The sequence below is a fragment of the Sorex fumeus genome, unplaced genomic scaffold (genome assembly GCF_029834395.1).
Source record: "Sorex fumeus unplaced genomic scaffold, SorFum_2.1 ptg000034l, whole genome shotgun sequence".
NCBI lineage: Eukaryota > Metazoa > Chordata > Mammalia > Eulipotyphla > Soricidae > Sorex > Sorex fumeus.
Window position 1 is genome coordinate 46822806 of NW_026606091.1, and position 25074 is coordinate 46847879.

General features: G+C 46.9%; 1 protein-coding gene across 1 annotated transcript in view; it reads right to left on the reverse strand.

Moving 5' to 3' along the window:
• SUSD1 (sushi domain containing 1) overlaps positions 1-25074 on the reverse strand; it is a 144871-nt gene that overhangs the window by 7921 nt on the left and 111876 nt on the right. The window contains exons 11-13 of the mRNA XM_056117123.1: positions 21683-21779; positions 18281-18458; positions 10017-10056 (exon numbers count right to left, since the gene is read on the reverse strand). Of these exons, the coding sequence (XP_055973098.1) occupies positions 10017-10056; positions 18281-18458; positions 21683-21779 (315 nt within the window). The remainder of the gene's footprint in view (positions 1-10016; positions 10057-18280; positions 18459-21682; positions 21780-25074) is intronic.

Sequence of the window (25074 nt, forward strand, 5' to 3'; positions counted from 1 at the left end):
CAAACCAGGAACAGCTGACAGCAGTTCGAGTGCCTTAATTCCTGTACTATCTCTCCGGCCAGAATGACGTCTTTTTGTCTGTTGGGGATATCCACTCTGAGAATCTGAGCCTTTTCATTCAAGAGTGCTCATGGTTGATTGCACAACTCATGTGCTTACTGAGAAAATTTACAACTGGCTATTGCTTTTACTTATTTGTATTATAGTTTAGGTAACATGGTTGCATAGTGTTAATGGTTAGGGTTGTTTTTTTTCTTTTGGGCCACACCTGGCAGTGCTGGGTGGGGTTGAGGGGTTACTTCTGGCTCTTTGCTCAAGGATCATTCCTGGCAGGCTCAGAAGACCATACAGCATGCTGGATATCAAACCCAGGTCAGCTACATGCAAGGCAAGTGCCTTGCCTGCTACACTATTACTACAGCCTGATGTTAATATTTGGGCTGGAGCGATAGCACAGCAGTAGGGCATTTGCCTTGCACGCAGCCAATATGGCCGACCCGAGTTCGAATCCTCCACCCCTCTCGGAGAGCCCGGCAAACTACCAAGAGTATCTAGCCCGCATGGCAGAGCCTGGGAAGCTACCCATGACGTATGCCAAACACAGTAACTAGAAGTTACTGGGCCCGCTCGAGCAAATCGATGAACAACGGGAGGACCGTGACCGTGATGTTAATATTTATGACTTTGATGCACAAAGTTATTGCACCACCAAACTGTCCAAAATCTCCCAGCCTGTTCTTATGCTACTCTTCATCCAGCCCGCCCAGCCCAGTGCCAACTATCAGTTCTGTTGGCTTATATTCTCAAGACTCGTTTTCACTGGCCAGCGTCTATTCCCTTGCTTTATTTCTTTATATCCACATGTGAGTCATCAGTATTTGTTGTTCTTCTTCCAGTTCAATTTGCTTAACACGATACTTTCCAGTTCCATCTATATTGTACTGAAATGCAAGATTTCTCTTTTCTCACAAGTAATATTCTATTGCAACTATAGACCACAATTTCTGTATCCATTCACCCGATGCTCCATCTGGGTTGCTTCCAATTTTTAGCTATAGTGCAGCAGTGACCATAGGTCAGCATAGATCTTTTCAGGTTAGTCTTCTTGGAATATACCAATCAAGATTGCTTGGTCATTTGGTAGCTTTGCTTTCAATATTTTGTTTGGTTTGGGGGCCACATGTGACAATGCTCAGGGGCTACACCTGCTCTGTGCTCAGAAATTACTCCTGGTGGTGCTCGGGGGAAGTGCCATGTGGTACAGAGATCAAACAGCAATGGCCACATGCAAGGTCCAGGCTTTAGACCTTCTTCTATCTTCTGGACCTTGGAGCGAATCCCCATACTGTTTTCCAAAGAGGCTGAAACAGGTTATATCTCCACCAAGACTGAACGAGGATTCCTCTTTTGCCTATGGCCATACCACTCAGAATGTGCCTGATCTCATCTGATCTTAGAAGCTAAGCAGGGTTGGTCCTGGTTAGCACTTTCATCACACCTCCACCAACATTTTTGATATTGGTTATTCTCACTGATGTGAGGTGGTATCTTTTTGTCATTTTGATTTGCATTTCCTTAATCACCAGTGAAAGTGAACACTTCTTCAGATGCCCATTAGCCCTCTGTCTACAGCGTCCATTTGTCAACTTACAGTTCTGGGGGGCAGAATTTCAGGCACATTTTCTCTGAGTCATCTGCTCAGATGAGCCAAGGTGTCAGGTGGGCTGAATTCCACTCTGGAAGAATCTGCTTTCAAGATAATTCAGTTTATGAGCTAAACCCAGATCCATACGGCTATAAGACTGACACCATCTATTTTTACTGGATTGTCAGCTGTGGCTCACTCAGCTCTGACGGGCCACCAGCATTCCTTGATGTGTGGTCCCTTCCATCTTCCAAGCCTGCCTGTTATCAGTCAAGTCCCTCTCACATCTAAGTTCTCCAGCTTCCCTTGACTCTAATCTTTAAATCCATATTAAAAGGATGTGAGTCATTAGGCCATGTTCTACTGGATACTATTTGGGGACCATAATTACATTTTGTGATTCTTTCACAGTAACATCAAGAATATTCTGAGAGAGGGTGACTATTCACCAAAGCCAGGAATTTGTGAAACTTTCTTAAAAATCTGTCTACTAGAGTTGTAAAGATTTAAATTGGGAGAGAGAGCCGAGGATGTGGTTCATTGGTAGAACACACATCTTGTATATGTCCAGGGTTCTATCCCAGAAGCTATTGAAAAAAGGAGAACCCTTCAAATGAGAGAGAAATGTATGCATAACACACATACATTTGTCTATATTACATATATGTGTGTGTCTGTATACCTTTTTTTCTGTGACATTTAATTTTGTGAGTATTGTACCTGTTGCTTCATAGTTTTTATCAAAATGTACTATTGATTCCCTGTTAATCATTCAACCTAATCCAACAAATTCTGATTAAGTAACTCATGCATGCCACACACTGCTCCAAATCTTCAAATGACCCCCTCCCCCCTCAACGCTATAAAAGTATCACAAGAGAAGGGAAATGCACCAGCTGCTGTGAAGTTGGACAGAAGGAAGGAAGAGTGGTAACTCCTGTGTGGTAGTGGGGTTGGGGGGGGGGGGGGCGGTAAGCTCAGGGAATAGTGACATTTGATTTTTATCTCAAAAAGGAGGCATGGTTGTAATAAACAGAGACTCAAAGGCAGAATATAGGGCAATGAAGTGGACACAATCGAGTAATTACATGAACAAAGCCATTAAGAAGAGAAAGCAAAGGCTAAAGGCACAGACAAGTTGGCATATCAATTTGTATGGAGATTGACGGGTGATATGCTGCTATCAAACAGGGGCCTTGGAAACCAGGCTGAAAGGGGAGACATAAACGAATCTCGGACCCGAGCAACTTGCTGCAGCGATGGCCCTGGACTGTGCAATAGGCCATTTCCGCTGGGCTACTCCAGACAGGGGGCAGCTGTTGTCCCTCCACCTGCCCTCTAGGAGTCCCAGTGGCCGCCATCTTCTAGAAGTCAGCAACAAGTTCCATGTATGAGTGGTAGTGGCAGCAAACGCCAAGCCTCACGGGGAGGAGTGGGCCCTTCTCCTTCCCCCCACCACGATGGGACTCTGAGATGATGCCACATCCGGCCACCATCCACTTAATCTCCCACATGGCCATGATCCAGAGACACACAAATGAATCTTGGCCCTGAGAACTTGCTGCAGCGATCTCTTCAGACCCTAATTATTAAAATTTTAGAATTCCTAGAGTGCGACATTATATTATATCCATAACAAGCAATACAAAACACATTGTTTAGCATTGCCTTTTTAGCAGGTATGAGTGGTGGTGGGACTGGTCTGGAAATATCGAAGGTAACTGTCACTGTCACTGTCCTCCTGTTGTTCATCGATTTGCTAGAGCAGGTTCAGTAACATTGCAAGACTTTTTAATGTGTTTGGCATACTGAATACATCATGGGGAGCTTGCCAGGCTTTGTTGTGTGGGCGAGATACTCTTGGTAGCTTGCCGGGCTCTCCGAGAGGGGTGGAGGAATTGAACTAGGGTTGGCCATGTTGGCCACTTGCAAGGCAAACACCCTACCTGCTGCGCAATCGCTCCAGCCCTTGAAGGTAACTAAAGTAGAGAAAGAGAGTATTGTGCAAATTGTCTGCCACACAGGCAGGGGGTGTGATGTGTAATGGAAGGGGGTGGGTGATACTAGACCTTTTAGTGGTGGAAAATATGCACTGGTGAAGGAATGGCTATCTGATCAAAGCTCAAACATGAAAGTTTTGGGTCTGGAGCAATAGCACAGCGGATAGGGCATTTGGCTTGCACGCAGCCAACCCAGGTTCAATTCCCAGCATCCCATATGGTCCCCTGAGCACCGCCAGGAGTAATTCCTGAGTTCAGAGCCAGGAGTGACCCCTGTGCATTGTTGGGTGTGATCCAAAAAGCAAAAATAAGACATGAAAGTTTTGTTACTATGGCGCATGGTGAATCAATAAGAAAGAAAGAAAGAAAGAAAGAAAGAAAGAAAGGAAGGAAGGAAGGAAGGAAGGAAGGAAGGAAGGAAGGAAGGAAGGAAGAAAGAAAGAAAGAAACTAGGCTGAAAGGGATTGGGAATATGGAAGAAAACTAGGGGAATAATAAAATTAGGGATAGCTCAGAGGCAGAGCATCTGTCTTGCAGGAATGGCTCAGAGTTCGATCCCCAGAACTGCCCCCCATGCTGAATGCCAAAGGTACTGCCATGCATGATCCCTAGTAACACAATGAAGTGGGCAATCTCTAGAGCACTGCAACTAGCATGGATACACACAACAGCCAGCACAACATAGGGGAGGTTAAGGTGGAAAGGGTTTGTTGTTTCTATTCATAATAATAAACTTAAGAGTTTCCCCAAGGACAGTAAAGAAGACAAGGGCCAGGAAGATCGCTCCCCAGTTGGAAGCCTGCCTCATAGGCTGGGGGAGAAGGCAGTTGGGATGGAAAAGGGATCACTAAGTTCATGATGATTGGAGGGATCGCTCAGGATGGAATATGTGTGCTGAATGCAGACTAAGGACCACGCATGATGGCCTTTCCTTTCAGTATCTGTATTGCAAACCATGATGCCCAAAAGTAGAGAGAGAGTAAGAAGGACTGTGCCTGCCACAGAAGCGGGGGGTGGGATAGAGTGGGGGTGGCAGGAGGGATATTGGGAACATTGGTGGTAGAAAATGCACATGGTTGGAGGGATGGTTGTTCAATCATTGTATGACTGAAACTCAATCATGAAAGCTTTGTAACTGTATCTCACGGTGATTCAATTAAACAATTAAAAAAAGAAACTTAGGAGTTGCTGTTTAGAAACAGATGTCAGACTGGCGGGTGGAGGCAAATGATGGGGTGGGGGGAGATGGGGGGGACTGGTGGAGGGAAGTGGACACTGGTGAAGGGAGGGTGTAGTAGCCTGTATTCCTGAAATCCAATCATGAATAACTGTAATTTCACCATAACTAAATTAAATGTTTTTAAAAGACAGAGAAAAAAGTGAGAGGGGTAGCATACAGGCCAGGTGAGGAGGAAAATACTAAACCCTTGTCTGAGAAATGAGCCGGGAGACCTTTCCTGCTGTGCAAGCAACCGAGAGTTTCTCAGGAAAGGAACACAAAAGTGAAAAGCACAGCGACCTGCCCGAGATGGGAAAATGTGGCTTGAGAGTGAAAGACAGTAGTCACTAATAACACAGAGGCTTCCTGCTCATGGCTGAGGAATGTTCCTTGACTGCCACTTATCATTGCAAGATGTGTCAAATAATCTTGCTCTGTGACTTGAGAAATCACAGACTTACCATCCTCTGCGGCTGGGAGGGGTCTCAGACATGCCGGAAAGGGGCCACTGAGAACCAGTCCAACCAAATTCAATTTCAAAGACTCTTAGCAGATCAGTCACAGGACTCGAGCCAAGGAAGCCCGGGCATCTGCGAGTCCCATCAAATCCATGGCACACTCCCTGGTCCTCATCACAGAGCTCTTTTGGGGGCTGTGCCAAAAGCAAATGGTGTCATTCATCCCAGGGCAAAGGCAAGAACGGGGCTAATGCTTGGCACGAGTGAGCTGGATCAATTCCAGAACTAATTCGGGTCCTGGTTCTCTTGGAATGACCGCTTAACATGGCAGCCTTCAAGAGTTTTCTGCAAAGGGCAACTGTCGAAGGGCAAATTTTGTGCCGAGACAAAAGTTTGCTCAAACTGCTTCTTCAAGATTTCAGCCTATTAGTCCTCAGCGTAAGACCCTATTACTTCCAAGAGTTGGAATCCAAAGGTTTGAACTCTCCTTCCATGTTGATTCTTAAGCCCCAGGAGAAAGGGCACTGCCCCAAACCACCTAGACACTCCCACAGCAAAGTCCTTCCTTGGCTTAATCATAGGAGTCAGCCCTTTAGGTGTTTGCCAATCATACCAAGCAGTTGCTGAAAGAAATGGACTCCGGAAACTCTTGATTCAGAGCCTGAAAGGATGCCTGCACGTCATGACTCTTCTGATCAAAGCAACCCCATGCCACCCTTGGTGCTTAGGGAACAGCCTGGCAGACAATGGGATTCTGAATGGCAGAAAGTGTGGTCGCTCAACTCAGAAACAAACTGAGATTGGCCTGTCTGCATTCAGAAAGGTAACAGCAAACACCTTTGTTAAGAGAGGCCCTCGCTAGTTTTGCTAAGGGAGTCAAAGAAAGACAAGTATCATCCTAGCTCACTTATATATGGAATCCCAATGAGCTGAACTTGGTCAAAGAGATAGCACAGGAGATGGGGCCAGAGAGAAAACACAATGGGTAGGACACTTGCCTTACATGTGGCCAATCCAGGTCCCATCCCTGGCACCCCTCGTGATCCCCCAGCCACCACCAGGAGTGATTTTTGAGTGCAGATCCAGAAGTAACCTTTGAACACTGCTGGGTGTGAGTAACTTGGAGACCATATGGGATGCCCAGGACTGAACCCAAATGGTCTCATGCAAAGCAAGCACCCTACCTGCCCTACATGGTTAAATAAACCAAAATATAGAGAGGGAGAGAGAAAGAGAAAAAGAGAGAGAGTGTGTGTGTGTACAGGAGGTAAGATGCTTGCCTTGCATGAAGCTGGTTCAGTCCCAGGACCTCATATGGTCCCCAAGCCCAGGGGTCACTCTGAGGACTACCCACTACCCACCACAAAACAAACTGTAATAAATTCAAAAACTCAACTCATAAATGCAGAGAATTGCCAAAGGCTCTGGAGAATGGAGAGATGTTATCAAAAGGTTCAAAATGAGTTAAGTTCTGAAGATCTCAAGTACAGTGTGGTAGTCAAAATTACTAATAATACTCTATCACTGGAAGTTGCCAAGAGAATATATGGTACTATGTTCACACGTTCACACACACACACACACATACACACACAACTATGTGAAGTGATAAAGGTATCAACTAACCTAATAATGGTAATCATTTCTCAATCTACACCTGTATCAAATCCATATTTTTTTTTGCCTTAAACTGCTCCAGTGTTATAAGGAGAGGAGGAAGAGATGGATAGAGAGGAATAGAGAGAGAGGGAGAGGGAGAGAGAGAAGGAAAGAGGGAAACAACAAGGGTCAGATAGGCGAGGAGGACGGGTCCTTGCTGCCTGACAATCTGCAAACCCTGGAAATCCAAGATGACTGGCAGGCAGTGCATCTTGCCCAACTGGAAAACAAAGTCTTCTAGCCTTGTTTTTTGGTTTTATTTTTTAAAACATTTTATTTTATTTTATTGTTTTTGGTCACATCTGGCACTGCTCAGGAGTTGCTCCTGGCTCTGGACTCAGAATCACTCCTGAAGGGTTTGGAGACCCTATGGAATTGAACCCCTATGGAATGTTTGGGATTGAACCCAGATGGGCTCATGCAGAGCAAGCAACCTACCCACACTACCTGATGTACTATCTCTCCGGCCCTCCTAGCCTCATTGAAGGTGGTGTGAGCAGATAAAAAATATGGGAAAATAAGATTAGGGATTATGCAGACAAACAAAGGAAGTCTAATTCCCTAGATTCCTCCCAAACATTTCCTGCTATCTACCCTCTACTGACAGGGTAGTAAACCCCCGGCTGTCAAATGCCCTGCACTGGGACCGCTCCTGGAAGCGGGGTGGGCCTCACCTCCCTTTCATGCTGCTCTGAGATAAGGGACAGGAAGTAAGGGGTTAACCTGATTCTGTGGACTAAGAGCAAAATTTCTGGGCTATTCCTGACATTCAAACCACAAAGAAAAGGTCCGGATTCCAAGGTCATAAATTTGACAGTCTTTCTGGTTTGAGTTGCAAACAAATGGAATTCTTGCAGGTCCAACCCACTGGTTTAAAGACATGTCCTGCCAGGGAAATTCCAAGTCCTGCAAACATGAGCAAGCCCTGAGGGATTTCCCTGCCGGGATCACTGCCATGGGAAGCAGGGGGCTGCGCTGGGCAGAGCTCCTGCCGGCTGCCTTCTGTAGGCAGAGTTTTGCTTTTTTTTTTTTTCTTTTTGGGTCACACCCGGCAATGCACAGGGGTTACTCCTGGCTCTGCACTCAGGAATTACCCCTGGTGGTACTCAGGGGACCATATGGGATGCTGGGAATCGAACCCGGGTGGGCCACGTGCAAGGCAAATGCCCTGCCCTCTGTGCTATTGCTCCAGCACCTGTAGGCAGAGTTTTGAAGGAAGCAAGAGCATGTTCCAGAGAGAGAAGAAAGGAAGAGGGAGGGGGAGAGGGTAAGGGAAAGGGTAAGGGAGAGGGAGAGGGAGGGAGAGAGAGGGAGAGAGGAGAGAGAGAGAGATTGGTGGTGGGAAATGTGTTGGAACATTGTATGACTGACATTGTATCATGAGCAACTTTGTAACTGTGTATCTCACTAATTCAATGCTCCAGGTGACATGCAAGGACAGTCTGCCACACTCTGCAACCAGGCCCGGGACATGCCTTTCCTACTCAGCAATACGCGCTTGCCATTATGGGTCCTGCGACCTGCATGTTATCCTGTCTTTCCTCTTTCCACGTAAAACTGCTTATTGTGGCTGTTCTGTTTTCCCTTTTGTGTTATATGCTGTGGTTTAGGAATGATTGATTTGGCCAGTTAGTCAGAGATTGCTAAGGGGTTCTGAGAAGTACATCTGGTTCTGATAAGGAGGAAGGAGCCATCCCCCAGGAATGCTGCTCTCGGGTCTGGATGCAGAAACACCCCCAACTTGGAGCTGGCCCCCGTTTGTGGTGGCCTGGACCACAATTCCCCTTCCTCACTGTGTGCTATTTTTCACACCAGCACATGGTATGTCATGTGTGCTCACTCTGAGTGACAAAATGGTGGAAGGAAAGAGATGGCTAGAGCTCTCTGTTGCCGAAGCATGTTTTGGGTGGCTCTTTTCCCTCCAGTACAATCCTGAGGGGGGGGGTGTCATTGATCACATTTACCTCCTTTCAATCACATTGATAACTCAGTCATGTGAGCAAGCCCAAAGCCAGAGGGAGACCAATCACCCCAGTTCTTATTGACAAGGATCCATCCAAGAGGGGGAGGGAAGGAGAGGAAGGGAGAGACAGAGAGTGAGAGAAAGGAGGGGAGGGGAGGGAAGGGGGGAGGGGAGGAGAGTTCGGGGAGGAGAGGGGAGGTGAGGGAAGAGGAGCGGAGGGGAGGCAGAGAGAGAGAGGAGAGTGGAGGGGAGGGGAGCAGAGAAGAGGGAAAGAGAGAAGAGGGAGAGATCGGAGAGGGAGAGATCGGAGAGGGGAGAGGAGAGGAGGGAAGGGGAGGGGAGGGGAGGGGAGGGGAGGGGAGGGGAGGGGAGGAGAAGAGAGGAGAGAAGAGGAGAGAAGGGGAGGGGAGGGGAGGGGAGGGGAGGGGAGGGGAGGGGAGGAAGGAGAAATAGGGAGAAGACAGGAGAGGGGAGGGGAGGGGAGGGGAGGAAGGAGGGATAGGGAGAAGACAGGAGAGGAGAGGAGAGGAGAGGAGAGGAGAGGAGAGGAGAGGAGAGGAGAGGAGAGGAGAGGAGAGGAGTTGAAGAGAGAAGAGGGAGAGAATGAGCACACGCAAAACAAAGAGTTGTCCTCATAGTGTGGAAGTCTCTACTCCGGGTCCTGGTGGGTGCCACTCCTGCTCTGACACCACAGCGCCCCTCCTCACCCCCACCATCCTTCTCAGCAATGGCATTTTTCTTGGGATAAAATGAGATGAAATAAAATAAAAACTGTCACTTGTGGCAACGTAAAAAGAAATCTCAGGGCTGGAGAGATAGCACGGCGGGTAGGGCGTTTGCCTTGCACGTGGCCAACCCGGAATTCCCAGCATTCCATATGGTCCCCTGAGCACTGCCAGGAGTAACTCCTGAGTGCAGAGCCAGGAGTAACCCCTGTGCATCGCCGGGTATGACCCCCCCACCAAAAAAAAAAAAAAGAAAAGAAATCCCAATAACACATAACTGATGCGGCAGATTGGACAGAAACGTTTAGGACACGGAAAGACGGCACTTGAAGCAGCAATCGAGGTACCTTTCACTTGAGCCCACACAGCACAGGAGAATCTTCTGTCCTATAAAGAAAAACAGCAGCACATTTAGCAAGGTCACACACGATGTCAGTTTAAATATACTTCAGCTTTCTGAGTGCAGAGTTTTAGCTCTAAATTTGGACCCCAAGGTCTTAAAACTATCATCTAGCCTGAACTTCTTGTAACTTAACCTTAGCTAACTTCTTGTATCATCTAGCCTTAGCTTCTTGTAAATGCTCACCAATGCTCTCCCATCCCTTGAGCCCCAAACGGGTAGCAGGGACAGAGTGGCCCTAAGGGTTATCGTCCATCACTGTCACTGTCACTGTCCCAGTCCTCCCATTGTTCATCGATTTGCTCGAGCGGGCCCAGTAACATTGTGAGACTTGTTGTTACTGTGTTTGGCATCTCGAATACGTCACGGGGAGCTTGCCAGGCTTTGCCGTACGGGCAAGATACTCTCGGTAGCTTGCCGGGCTCTCCGAGAGGGACGGAGGAATTGAACTCGGGTCGGCCCGGTCGGCCATGTGCAAGGCAAATGCCCTACCCACTGTGCTATCGCTCCAGCCCATAGTTTCCAAATAAACCTCAGAAAGCACACGCCATGGATAAGAAATAGGAAAGGGAATAGTTTTCCTTCCCCTTACCAGCTCTTAGCCTTGATTGCCTGGACAGCTGTTAAAAGGAATGCTGAGGTCACATGGAGTTCTGATGCATGTGACAGGAAGACCGGAAGGGGTGGTATGCAACAAGACTTCACCTACCCAGCTGATCCTGACCCAGTACCCTCAGCTATCCCAAATACAGTGAAGAACCAGGAAGAAAGCAAAAACGAACACCTTTAAGACAAACACAGCTGGTCTCCCTTATCTATAGTAGCACTATGGCACTGCAGGCCTGTCCTCCTGTTGTTCATCAATTTGCTAGTACACAGAATAATTGGATGAGGAAATACAAGGTATTAGGGAGGGGGTATGGAGGAAACGCAAGGTATTGGTCGGGATCACTCTTGATCCCAGAGTATGGGAAGGGGGACAGGGAAGGGAATAAATTAAGGGGCAAAGTAAGAAGAGGTGGACGGGAAGTAACAAGGGGCCAGTGTCAAAGGGGACATGGGTGGTGTGGAGGAGTGGTATAGCCACACATCCAAACCATTGATTCAACAACACTGAAAACAGGAGATCCATAATGAAACCATAAAACTTAAAAATGTGCCAGTCGAGTATGAGCTGGGGGAGAAGGCAGCTAGGATAGAGGAGGGATCACTAAGTCAGTGATGGTTGGAGGGATCGCTCGGGATGGGAGATGTGTGATGAAAGTCGATAAAGGACCAAACATGATGGCCTCTCAGTATCTGTATAGCAAACCATAATGCCCCGAAGTAGAGAGAGTAAGAGAGAAACTGTCTGCCACAGAGGCAGGGGGAAGGGTGGGACAGGGTGTGGGGGGATATTGGGGACATTGTCACTGTCACTGTCCTCCTGTTATTTATCAATTTGCTTGAGCAGGCCCAGTAACGTCTCCATTGGAGACTTTGTTGTTACTGTATTTGGCATATCGAATACGTCACGGGGAGCTTGCCAGGCTCTGCCGTGCGGGCGAGATACTCTCAGTAGCTTGCTGGGCTCTCCAAGTGGGACAGAGGAATCGAACCCAGGTCGGCAGCGTGCATGGCAAACTCCCTACCCGCTGTGCTTATCGCTCCAGCGTGCTGGGGACATTGATGGTGGAGAATGTACACTGGTGGAGGGATGGGTGTTCAATCATTATATGACTCAAACTCAAACATGAAAGTTTTGTAACTGCAATTCACAGTGATTCAGTAGAAAAAGAAGAGAAAAGAAAATGTGCGTGGCGAGGAGGCAGATTGGGATGGGAGGGAACCTGGGGAGCTGGTGGAGGGAAGTTGACACTGGTAGTTGGACTGGTGCTGGAACATTGTACACCTGAAATTCATTGATGAATCACTTTGCAAATCACAGTGCCTTAATAAAAAAATATGATTTTAAAACAAAAGTAAGTATAGCGGGAATCCTCTGCATCCAATGGGTGCACAAACCCATTGGAATGAAAGGTGGTCTATTCTCCCCCACTGTGATTTTATGCATATTTGTCTGTTAGGAGTGCTGGAACCACTTGTGACTGAACTTGGCAAAATATTCCCCCGAGGAAACTGAACAGGAGGGGTGAAAGATCTTTCTAACGTCATTAGGAAGTTTTTTTTCAAGTGATAACTTTGAGTGTTCTGGTTTATGTTTCATTAGAATTTTAAAAATCCATATTTACTCTAAAATTTTCTGGCATAGCCTTTAAGTTGCCATAACGTTTCCAACTACAGTGCCTAGGAGCAAAGGAGAAAGAAAAGTGTCTGCTGTAGAGGGAGGCTTCGGGGCAGGAGGGAAATAGGAGGAACATTGGTGGAGAGGAGCGGCACTTGTGAAGGGACAGGTGCTTGACCATCGTAGACTGAAAATCATGAACAAGTTTGTAACTTTGTGATGATTCAACACGTTTTTTTAAATTTAAGAAAAAGTAAGAGAAAAAAACAGTGAAACAGTTACTTGGGGGAATGGACTAGAGCAATAGCACAGCGGGTAGGGCCTTTGCCTTGCAAGCGGCCGACCCGGGTTCAATTCCCAGCATCCCAATATGGTCCCCTGAGCACTGCCAGGAGTGATTCCTGAGTGCAGAGCCAGGAGTAAGCCCTGAGGATCGACGGGTGTGACCCAAAAATCAAAAAAAAAAAAAAAAAAGAAAGAAACAGTTACTTGGGAACTGAGTGTACTAAAGGGGGAACTGGCAGAGAGAGAGCTCATGAAAACAGTGCCTTCTTGAGCAAGTAAGAGACTTTTGCACACCATACAGTGGACAAAGGATCAATATACAAAATATGCAAAATACGCCAGCTGAACACGAAAAAAGCAAGCCCCCACCCCAAATGAATAAAAGACCTGAACAGAAACTTCTTTAATGAAGGCATATAGATGGCTCAAGGACACCTGAAAAACATATTCCACATCACTTGTTAAATAAATACAAATCAGGGCTGGAGCGGTAGTACAGTGGGTAGGGCGTTTGCACATGGCCTACCCAGGTTTAATTCCCAGCACCTCAGTTGGTCTCCCGAGCATCACCAGGAGTAATTCCTGAGTGTAAAGCCAGGAGTAACCCCTGTGCATCACTGGGTGTGACCCAAAGAAACAAAAAAAAACACAAATCAAACCCACTATAAAATATCAATACACCCTGTGAGAATGACCTATATCAAAAAGATTGGAAACAGTAAGTGCGGGTTAAAAGGTTCAGGGGCACTCTTGATGGGAATGTCTATGTTCCAGCCCCTATGGAAAACGGGATGGAGAGTCCTTAAAAACTGCTACAGATGGTCAATGGTGTGGGGGTGGAGGGTAGTTAAGATAGAGGAGGGTCCATTATTACAATCACGGTCACGGTCCTCCCATTGTTTATCGATTTGCTCGAGCAGGCCCAGTAACGTCTCCATCATGAGACTTGTTGTTACTGTGTTTGGCATATTGAGTACGTCAGGGTAGCTTGCCAGGCTCTCCGTGCAGGCGAGATACTCTCGGTAGCTTTCCGGGCTCTCCGAGAGGGGTGGAGGAATCGAACTCGGGTCGGCCATGTTGGCTGCGTGCAAGGCAAACGCCCTACCGCTGTGCTATCGCTCCAGCCCATTATGACAATACTAGTTGGAAATGATCACTCTGGACAAGAACTGAGTGTTGAAAGCAGGTAAATGATGTACATGATAACATTTTATCTGTATTGCAAACCATGATGCCTAAAATGAGAGAAGAGAGAGAGAGAGAGAGAGAGAGAGTTTCCTGCCATAGAGACAGACTGGGGTGGGGGTAGCTTGAAGGGGTAGAAGGGAAACTGGGGACACTGGTGCTAGGAAATTACACTTGTGGAGGGATGGGTGTTGAAACATTGTATGGCTGAAACACAATCATGAATAATTTTGCAATGTCTATCTCATGATGACTCAATTTTTTTTAAATGCTACAAAGGGGTGGGGGGGACGATGTAGAGGACAGGACGGGGGTCAAGGCACTCGCCTTGCTCACAGACAGCCAGTTTAATCTCCATCTCCACATATTGTCCTTCAAGCATGATTAGGAGTGACCCGAGCACAGAGCCAAGAGAGAGCCCTGAGCAAAAAGCTGCACTTTTTTTTTCCCCTCAGTGCAGCTGAGGAAAAAAAGATAGGCCCTCCAAATTTTTTTTACACAGCAATCCTATGTTAATATAGCAATGCTGCTTTGAGGCTTTTATCCAATGGAGGTGAAAATACTAATTTGCATCCAAGTGTTCATGGTGAAGAATGTTAACACAACATAAAATCAACTCAAATGGCCATCAGGAATTACCTGACTAAGGAAGGTGTGGTTACATCCTCAGTGGAATACTATTGTGCTAGTTTTTCAAAATGATATTGCGTCTTCTAGAATAAAAGGAATGGAACTGGAGGTGATTGTGCTGAGTGAAATAAGTAAAGAAGTGAAAGACCTGGACAGTTTCGTCCCTATGGAAACAAATGAATAACTAAAGCAAACTGACAGGCAAAAAAAACTAAATTCAGGAGGAATGGTTTCCAGAGGAAAGGCTGGGTGGGAAGAATAGATAGAAGAGTCTTTCTGAAAGTGAGATGATGCTAGAACTCCGTGGGTGGGCAGGTAAGATTTATACACAGAGAAACGTGTAACTGAGCCCTTGAAAGTCCATAGTGTTAACACTGTGTGATAATAAGGTCTGTGATAATAATGTGATAATAATCTAGTGATAATAGAAAGGGAAACACTTTTTTTTTTTTGTGAAACACCATGAGGTACAGTTGTAGATTTACAATTTTTTGTGCTTGGGTTTCGATTATACAATGATCAGATACCCATCCCTCCACCAGTGCCCATTTTCCACCACCATGGATAATATCCCTCCCACCCCCGTCCCCCCATCCCCTCCCCCGCCTCTGTGACAGGGCAATCCCCTGTGTTCTCTCTCTCCTTTTGGGTGTTGTGGTCTGCGAAAGAGGCATTGAGTGGCAAACATGTTCAGTCCATAGTCTACTTTCGACATGCATCTCCCCTCCTGGGAGGATCCTCCAAACACCCTTTATTTGGTGCTCCCTTCTCTCTCTGAGCTGCCCAGAAAGGGAAACACTTTTAACACAGTTCCTTGAAGTGATTTTCATTTTATAAAATTCCTTTCTGATCAAGAAAACAGATAAGAGACCAGAAGATAAATTAGAAAATCGGTGTCCAGACAAGGCATGTCAAAGGCTGAGTAGCACAATGAAGACGGAAAGGAAGACAAGCACTAAGGTACTAGAACTGACACAATTTCATGATGATCCAGAGCAGAAGGTAAGAATCAGAGAACAGAAGAATTAATTCTAGATTTCTGTCTGATCAACTGAAAGCATAACGCTGGGATAGATATATAGAAGGAATAAATAAAATTGGAGAATTGGAAAAGCCATACTTTCTAATTTATAATTTGACTACAAAGCTAAAGAAATCAAAACAGGGTGGTACCAGCATAAAGATACACATACAGATAAAAAACAAAGAACCCAGAAATAAAATCTTATGTATATGTCAAATGAGTTTTGACAAGGCTGTTAAGACCATTCAATAGGGAAAAAAAAAGGAAATACTTTCAACCAACAGTGCTGGTAAAACTAGATTATAACATGCCAAAGAGTGGATAGGACTCTTACCTAATACCATGTACAAAAACAATGAAAAATCCAACCTAAATATGAGAGCTAAAGCTCTCCAAAGAAAATCTGGTGGAAAAACTTCTGGAAGTTGGATTTGGCAATGATCTCTTGGATATGACACCACAGGCATGAGCAACAATCAAGAAAATAGAGAAATGGGACTTCATCAAAATTGAGAGCTTTTATGCATCAAATGACTCTTATAAACATAGAGAAAGAGAAAGACAAAGAAAAAGAGAGAGAGAGAGAAAGAAAGAAAGAAAGAAAGAAAGAAAGAAAGAAAGAAAGAAAGAAACCCACAGTTTGGCAGAAAACGTTTTTCAAACTGTATATCTCAAGAGAAATCAATATCCAAAGTATATGCAGAACTCCTTCTGTTGAACCAAATGTTATGAACACTTGGTGGTAGGGCTTCTGGGAGGGCTGGTTAGACGAGGTTCTGAAGGTAAAGGGCCCAGATGGGATTAACATCCATCTAACATGGAGAAGACTGACCAGCACTCCCTCCCTCCCCATTGAGTGAGGACATAGCAAGAAGGCCACCTCTGCACGCCCACAAGTGGGTCTCACCAGAGAACCAAGCTAGCCTGCACCTTAATCTTAGGCCCGGAAATCTCTAGAACTGTGAGACATAAATGATGTTGTTTACACAACCAGTCTATGGCACCTGGTAATGGCAGCCCAAGCTGACTAATAATACACCCTCCCAGACTGAAGTCTCAGTCTGATCAACAGCTTTCTGAGAAATCTCTAAATTGTAGTTAGCATCCTGCCAGTGTTGTGTCTATGACTAGACATGCCAACCTGAGGTCTCTAGGCAGTTTTCTAGCAAGGTTTTGGCTGAGTCATAAATACCTTTTGAAAAAAATTAAGTAGTGTGTGTGTGTGCGCGTGTGTGTGTGTGTGTGTGCATGCACGCACATGCGTGCATATTCTGGGTGATACTCTCTAATTTTTAATTACCACATTATTTTCACAAAAACATTACCACTAGTTCCCCTGTGCTATTTGGATTTACTCTTAGAAATCGGTTTTATATCAACCGTGATATGGCCTATTAGATCTGTGTCCTCTACAGAACAAGATATCTCGCTTTCAAATATGTGATGACCCTTCTACAAATTCATCAGTTAATGAATATTTATCTACCTCCATTTCATTTTCTTCTGGAGCATATATTAATTGGTGCAAAGACTACAGTCATTCTCACTTTAGGTCTCCTATATTGCACATGGATTGAGAAAATATCTTACGATTTTTTAAAATGATACAGATAAAAACAAGCTTTAGCACTTTATCTTCTTCTGCAGTTTCCGTAATGTGAATAAAAGATGCCTTGACTAGAAAAAAGAAATTTCTATTAATGGTATTATCTTGTTTCCAGTTGTTGTTACCAATCCAGTTGTTGGTACCAAGCTACCAACAGAGATAGCTTCACGCTGTAGTTCTTCTAGGGCAACCATCACAATGATTCTTGCAGATCTTCCGTCCCTGACCAAAAAATCCACCTCATGTTCTTCAGCTGGTCCAGTTCATTATGGTTATTGATCATGTGGTGACTCTTCAGTTCTATTTATTATCTAATGAATATGCAACCATTCTCATGGAAGAGCAAAGCCTTTCGAAAGACCAGGGAGAGAAAACTGGGGTGTATGCACCACTCCCAAACAGGGTCTGAGCAGAAGGAAGGAAGTGGTGAGTTTAAACCCCCTCCCTCCTGCTTCCTGGAGGAAGCAGCAATCTGGCAAAGAAATGTCAGAGAAGGAAAGGGGGGGTGTGGGGGGAGGGGGAGGAAAGGGAAAGTCATAGGCAAGAAAATGAAAGTTCACTGCTCCTCTGCAAGTCAGCCCTTAGCAGTGTTGTAAATGAAAGGCTTTCAGAAAGTTTATGGGGCAGCAGGTAAGCTTGTATTGCGGACAAAGGTTCGATCTCCAACTGCATATGATTCCCCAGCACTGCAAGAGAGACCTATGAGTCCAGAGCTTGGAGTATGTTCTGAGCACATCTGGGTGTGGCCCTCAAACAAAAACAAACCAACCAACCAAAATTGGGAAGCTTAAGAGGAAGAAGCAAAAGCAAGCCATTCATTCCAGACACAGGTCCCACCAGGTCACTCTGGAAGCTCAGAGTGTCACCACTCATAAAGGTTTCAATGGCTCATCCTTTAGAGAGGTCAAGTATTCATGGTTATTGATTGCACTGTTTACCAAATGCCCAGAAACATTTACATTTCATGTGGCTGGTGCAATAGCACAGCAGGTAGGGCATTTGCCTTGCATGCAGCCAACATGGCTGAACAGAGTTCGATTCCTCTGCCCCTCTCAGAGAGCCCGGCAAGCTACTGAGAGTATCTCGCCCGCACGGCAAAACCTGGCAAGCTACCGTGACGTATTCGATATGCCAGACACAGTAACAAGTCTCATAATGTTACTGGGCCCGCTCGAGCAAATCGATGAACAACGGAGGACAGTGACAGTGACAGTGATAAGAAAGAAAGAGTTCACAACATCTTTTCAAGAAATATACCTGATTCCATTCACTTGTGATCCGCACTATAATGCAGTAATCGATGCCTGTTTTCAAGGGTGCATTGTAATATTTCCCATAGTATAGCCTATCTCCAATAGAGAGCTCCATGGCATCGTCTGCAACATCTTTGGCCAGTAGTTCTGCAGCCACGTATCCATCAGCCTTAGAAGTATTGCTAAAATATGAGGTAGCTCCTTTAGAATCACAAGGAAAAGTGCTTTGCAGAGCCAGGGGAAGCACTAACACCTGATAGGAACTGAAAGAAAAAAGAAAATGTTTATCAACCTTTCAGTATCTAATGCAAACCACAGTGCCCAAAAGGGAGGGGGGGAGAGAGAAAGAGAGAGAGAGAGAGAGAGAGAGAGGAAGAGAGAGAGGTGCATGCCATAGAGGCAGGTGGGGGTGGGGGATGGGGGTGATAGGAGGGAACCAGGGGCACTGGTGCTGGGAAATGTACACTGGTGGAGGGATGGGTGTTGGAACACTGTATAAGTGAAATCCAATCATGAACAGCTTTGTAAGGGTCTATCTCACAGTGATTCAATAAAAAAAATTTAAAAAATTTTTTAAAAATTTTTAAAAAGACAATGTTTATCAGATCCTCACCTGGGGGTCCATTCACTACCTTAGTGCTGCTCATTGAATACCCGCTGTTTCTCAGAGCACTCTTCCTGACACAGGAAACGCGGCACTGAACCTGGAATTGGCAGGCTGGCTGCCCCAATGGTCATGCAACTCCAACCCCACCGCTAGATGATAAGGAGCAAAGTTCACATTCTAACTGCAGGGGGGTGCGGAGGACATCTCCTTTAGTGAGGCCGCTCAGATCCTGCCTTGTGCGTGCTTGTGGTGAAGTCCATGTAACCAGCGAGTCTCACGTGGGCACATAAAGGCAGCTGTGAAAGGACTTAGCAGTCACATGGAGGCCAGCTGTCTCCCAGAGTCAATGTACAAAGTCTGCTGACCATCACGTGACATGTGAGGCAGAATCCACGGGATTGCACATGGCTCCTGACAGCTCACAGATCGATACCAAAGGTCATGTGAAAAAACTGAGACCCAGGAATGCAACATCACGGGCGGTGACATGGCCTGACAACCTCCCACAACAGAAGGGAAGGTGTCACAGGGACCCTGTAAAACCATTCTTTAAAGGCAAATATGGTGACACAAGGGCAGCCCAGTGTCATTTTGTCACAAGCTTTATTATTTGGCCCATCAAAGAGAAAGCCTGTCAGCAAAAGGGTGTGTCCAAATAAAATGGGACCAACGATGACCCATGCCTTCCTTTGATTCTCCTTTTTCTATCAGCCTTGACAGCAGGGATTTAAATGATTTCTCTTTTATCCTTGCAAACCCTTGTGCAGTTCTCTGGCTATGATTGACTCCCCACTGAGGTTTCTTGAGTTGAAATTTTAATAAAGAGAATAAAACAGGCATCAGCGCCAAGTATGATTAGGGTGATTTCCAAAACTCATTAGACCACATGATTCTATTTTACCCGTGAATATAAATTTCCTGCTCCACGTACCTGGAGCCCCATCTCTCACTCTCAAGAACCCATGAGTCACCAGGTTAAATAAAGGGAGCTTTCCCCAACAGTAGGTGTTGGATTTGCAAAGTTCCCACCCACGAGGGGCTCTCGAACATTCCAGGTGTCCTCTGGGTCCTGATTTCCACAAAGCCTGGGTTCCCTTTCAGACAAGAGCTTCCTTTGGAAAGGTGCAGTGGAAAGCCTCGTGGCCATGAGTTGTCTGTCACCATAGCAAATATTTACTGAGCATGCACTGCAGACTAGGGAGCACCTGCGGCAGTCCACAGCCCCATGAATCAAGCACGGCAGCAGCTTTGTGCTGCCCGACAGCACCCTTTCAGATGCCAGCTGCCTTCCCATGCAGGTGCTGGGGGTCAGAGACAAAGCTCAGGGGAACACACTGCCCCATCGAGGCACCCTGGAGGAGGCGTGAAGAAAGCACGTCCATGGGTTAGCATGCTCAGCAATCTCTACCTGGCAGAATGCTAACACTGACTTCTAGCCCCTTCCCATATGGACTGATGTTGTGCTGATGACCAACCCCTCTCAGCGACGCCCCCGCCCAAAGATACCCTGTAATCTGGCAGGTAAGACGACACCAGCAAGCCGGGAGCCCAGATACAGGCTATACTGACTCCCTAAATTCACCCAGTTAAGGACATTTGGTCCCTGAGCCCCTAGCTCCACCTTGCATCCTGCTCTTAATCCTCAACGATGCACAAAGACTTTGATTGGTTTCACCCCAGTGAGGCTGCTCCCCGCAGCGCTGAACAGGTAGGCAGGCTGAGGACACCTCCCCGCCTTCCTGCTTGTAATTAGCACTGATGACGTCAGGGAAGCGGTTCTGGCTGTTGGAGACACAAGTGTTCTGGAAGGGTTTCTCCCCCTTTCTCCCTGCCACCCTTCCTGGAGGGACTCAGACCCCCACTTCCTGTTTTGAAGGTAATAGCCAGCGCAGGACCGCAGGGCCACCTGTCTTCTGGTACTTCATCTCGCCTTACATACTGCTTGGCCCAAATGCCACGTTTGCTCTTGCAAATTCTCCCAGGCAGCGATATCGCCTCTGTTGTCCTTATAGCCCCAGAATAACAGTGTCTTCCAGTTAACCGGACAGGGATCAAGAAGCACAACAACCTGTGCGCCCTATCCATCCCTGGAAAGATCTCTGGGAAATAACTGAACTCAAAGTAACAGAAAGGCAGAAGTCTGTCATATAAACAGATCCACAGATAACATCTCCAGACTTTAAAAAAGATGCTTTTCCTGTCCTCTCACGGGACAAACTGATTTCATACCAATCCCCTCTGGGACCTCTGAAGCCATCTCTAACCACACAATGTCTAACACATAACTAAATCCATCAATGAATCAAAAGAATCATCCAAATGGTCCTTTCAGAAACCACAACACCGAATCATGTGTCCTACAATCACCCTTAAATACAGAAAAATATTTTCTGTCTTTACTCAGTGAAACGGTACACCTGATCCACCCTCACCAACAGATGGACGGAGAGATGGGGAACCAAGGACAAGCCTGACTTCCTGTTGGACAAGCACAGGCAGAGCAAAATGTGCCTCTGGTGACCAAAGAAGTGAAGGCCTTTTTTGAGCTAAGCCACCCGAGCACCGATCTCTGGTGCCTTAAAAATGTCACAGTTGATTTGGAAGGGGACAGCTTAGAATTCAAGCCCCAGTTGGTACTCAAGGAAACGGAGATAGAGGCCCAAGCTACCTGCGCCCCATCTACAGGAGTGCAGGTACCTAAAAGGAGTCTCCTCAGCTAAACCAGAGCTTCCAGAACATTCCCTGGGATGGGGGCAGGGAGGGGGGCGGGGGAAGTGCTGGAAAAGGGCAGCGACTGACCTGATGGGTCCGTTTGTCTCCGAGGCTTTCCGCAGTCTCAGGCGGGGGAGAGGCCCTCCGTGCACAGTGTGGAAGTCCACTTCCGGGAGTAGCGGCTCTGAACACGCATTGGAAAGAACAGAGGGTAACAATGAGGGTCAGTAAGAGCACGAAGACGGGGTCCTTCAGGAGGCCGAGGACGGTATAACTTCTGACACAGGCCACCACACGGAGAAGGCCTGAACGCAGGGTGCTAGAGGTTCCAGAGTGAGCGGAGAGTGGTGAAGTGCTTGCCGCCAAGAGGCAGGGCCCGGGATCTGGTCCCCAGCACCATGAAAGTGGGGAAAGTGTCCGACCCCGAAGAAGGTGATGCTCAGTGCCGCATAGAGCCAGGAGTGGCCCTTCGGCACTGCTGGGCATGGCCCAAAACACACACACAGACACACAAACATATCCCTGCGCACACACACACTCACACACACAAATACACACAGACACCCCTACCTATACGCACACCTATACACACACGCCCCTACACACACACACACACACATATACAGACACCCCTACATGCACCCTCCTATACACACACACTCATCTATACACACAGCACACACACGGCTATATACACATGCACCTATACACATACACACACGTCCCTACATATACACACAACACACACACACACAGCCACACCAAGCCAGGGCACAGACTAATGAGTCAAGACAAGAGAATACTTGAGATCCACTAACCAAGCAACATTGCTTGGGTCCACACAATGTGAAACTTCTAGAAAAGGCAGGTTTTTGGAGGCAAAAGTGGGCAGGCAAGAAGCTGCCCAGGGCTGGGAGGGGAGTGGGGAGGTGGGGAAGGAGGAATTGATGTTTACTGGTTACAGTTTCTGAGGGTTTTTGGAAACCAACAGCGGCTGAGGTTGTTCAACCCTGCAGAAGTACCTAATGCCATGAACTGGATGCTGGAAAATGAGCCAAGGACTGCATTGTTTCTATTATTTTACCGAGAAAAAAAATCGCTCACAAAAAAAGTGAGAGCCCAGCATTGCCAGGGGGTGGATGCTGTGGGCGTCAGCGTTTGCTTGGTGGACAGTTGTGATAAGAAATCAGCTTTCCAGATGACTGGTTAAAGAAACTTTGGTACATCTACACAATGGAGTACTATGTAGCTGTTAGAAAAGATGAAGTCATGAAATTTACATACAAGTGGTACTACATGGAAAGTATCATGTTAAAGCAAAATGAGTCAGAAAGAGAGGGATAGACATAGAAAGATTGCATTCATCTGGGGGATATAAAGTAACAAAGTATGAGATTAATACCCAAGAATAGCTGAGATCAGCACCAGGAGGATTACTCCATAACTTAGAGGCCAGCGGGTATCCTAGAGGAAAGGGCAGTTCAGATAGAGAAGGGAGCACCAAATAAAGGGTGTTTGGAGGATCCTCCCAGGAGGGGAGATGCATGTCGAAAGTAGACTATGGACTGAACATGTTTGCCACTCAATGCCTCTTTTGCAGACCACAACACCCAAAAGGAGAGAGAGAACACAGGGGATTGCCCTGCCACAGAGACAGGGGGATGGGGGGATGGGGGTGGGAGGGATATTATCCATGGTGGTGGAAAATGGGCACTGGTGGAGGGATGGGTATCTGATCATTGTATAATTGAAACCAAAGCACAAAAAATTGTAAATCTACAACTGTAAAAAAAAATAAAATAAAATAAAGGGAAAAAAAAAAAAGAAATCAGCTTTCTCCATCCCTTCGAATCACAGCGTGTCCTGCTTTTGCTACACATGTCCCAGCAACCGGGATTCCCAGATCCACTTTCCACTGGAAGGACAAACTGACTGGCTGGCATGGTGGTTCCATCTGTGGTGTCAGTGTCCCGGCTGCCGTTCTGCCGTCTGGGTTTGCACCGCTAAGATGTACTTACCAGGCGCTCAGGAAACGCATTAGCTGCGTCCTGGCAATGCTCCTCTCACTGAGTCTGCTCCAGAGGCGACCAGGCGGGTGAGGTGCACGAGCAGCCTTCCCTCCCCATCCCCCACCCCTCGTAGCCACAGTTGCCTGCCTCTCCAGACTCCGAGGAAAAGGGGTGAAGCCCACCTCACTAATCTATCTGTCTGTCTGTCTGTCTGTCTATCTATACTTTCTTTCTTTCTTCCTTTTTCTTTCTTTCTTTTTCTTCCTTCCTTCCTTCCTTCCTTTCTTTTCTTTCTTTCTTTCCCTCCTTCCCTCCTTCCTTCCCTTCCTCCTTCACTCTTTCTCGCCTTCCCTCTCTCTCTTCCTCCCTCCTTTCCTCCTTCCCTCTTTCTTTCCTTCCCTCCCCGCTTCCCCCTCCCTCTCCCCTCCCCTTCCCCCTTCCTCCTTCCCTCCCTCCCTTCTTCCCTCCCTCTCCCCTCCCCTTCCTCCTTCCTCCCTCCCTCCCTCCCTCCCTCCCTCCCTTCCTTCCTTCCTTCCTTCCTTCCTTCCTTCCTGGGTTGGGTTACCTGTGGGACAGTCCCCACCCATCAGACAGACCCGAGTTGAGGCGAATCTGAAGCCAGGTCTGCTTGTACCCTGCCATACAGGTGGGGCCTGCGGTTCAGATGTGGGGGCAGATCCTGCCAACTTCCTTTTTGGGCCCTGGCACCAAGTCAGTTTGAGTGATGAAACCCATCATTTCATCCCCTTCTCACGATCACGATCACGACCATCCTGTTGTTCGTCGATTGCCTCAAGCAGGCCCCAGTAAGGTCTCCATCCTAGCCCTGAGATTTTTTTTTTTAAAGTGCCATATTCAAGGCTCTTTCAGGGTTAGGAGAACGAGACCCATCATTGTTACTGGTATTTGGCATATTGGGTATGCACGGGGAGTTTGCCAGACTCTGCCGTGTGGGCAGGTTACATTCGGTAGCCTTCCAGTTTGTCCAAAGTAGGAATGAGATGATAAGATGTCGCTTCCGGGAGCTGAGTGTGATAATCTCTGGATCCTGGCCGTTGTTGGGATTATACGGCAGTTGGTGGGTGTAACTGTCTAGCTACTGGCAGGCCCTGAAGTAGTCCGAGGAGGGACCAGAATGATGCCCTTGGAAAGTCTCGTGGTCCAGATAAGGAAACAGAAGTGGGGTGGGGTTACAAAACGTGCCCGCAATCGGCACAGGCCAGAGCCACAATCTGACCCCAGGTTCTATGCCTTTCCTTTCCCCGGGGCTCCCTCAGTGACTGGCTGCTCCCACACTCACACAGCACCTTTGTATTACTTCTAGCACACTATTTGCTTAGGGGTTGCACCTTCTGGTTTGGGGGGCTTAAGTTTCCTGGAGGGAACCCCTGGTTTTGCTCGGGAACCATATGTGGTGCCAGGGATCTGAGCCAGGGCCAGTTTCAAGCAAAGCAAGGGCTCTACCTGCTG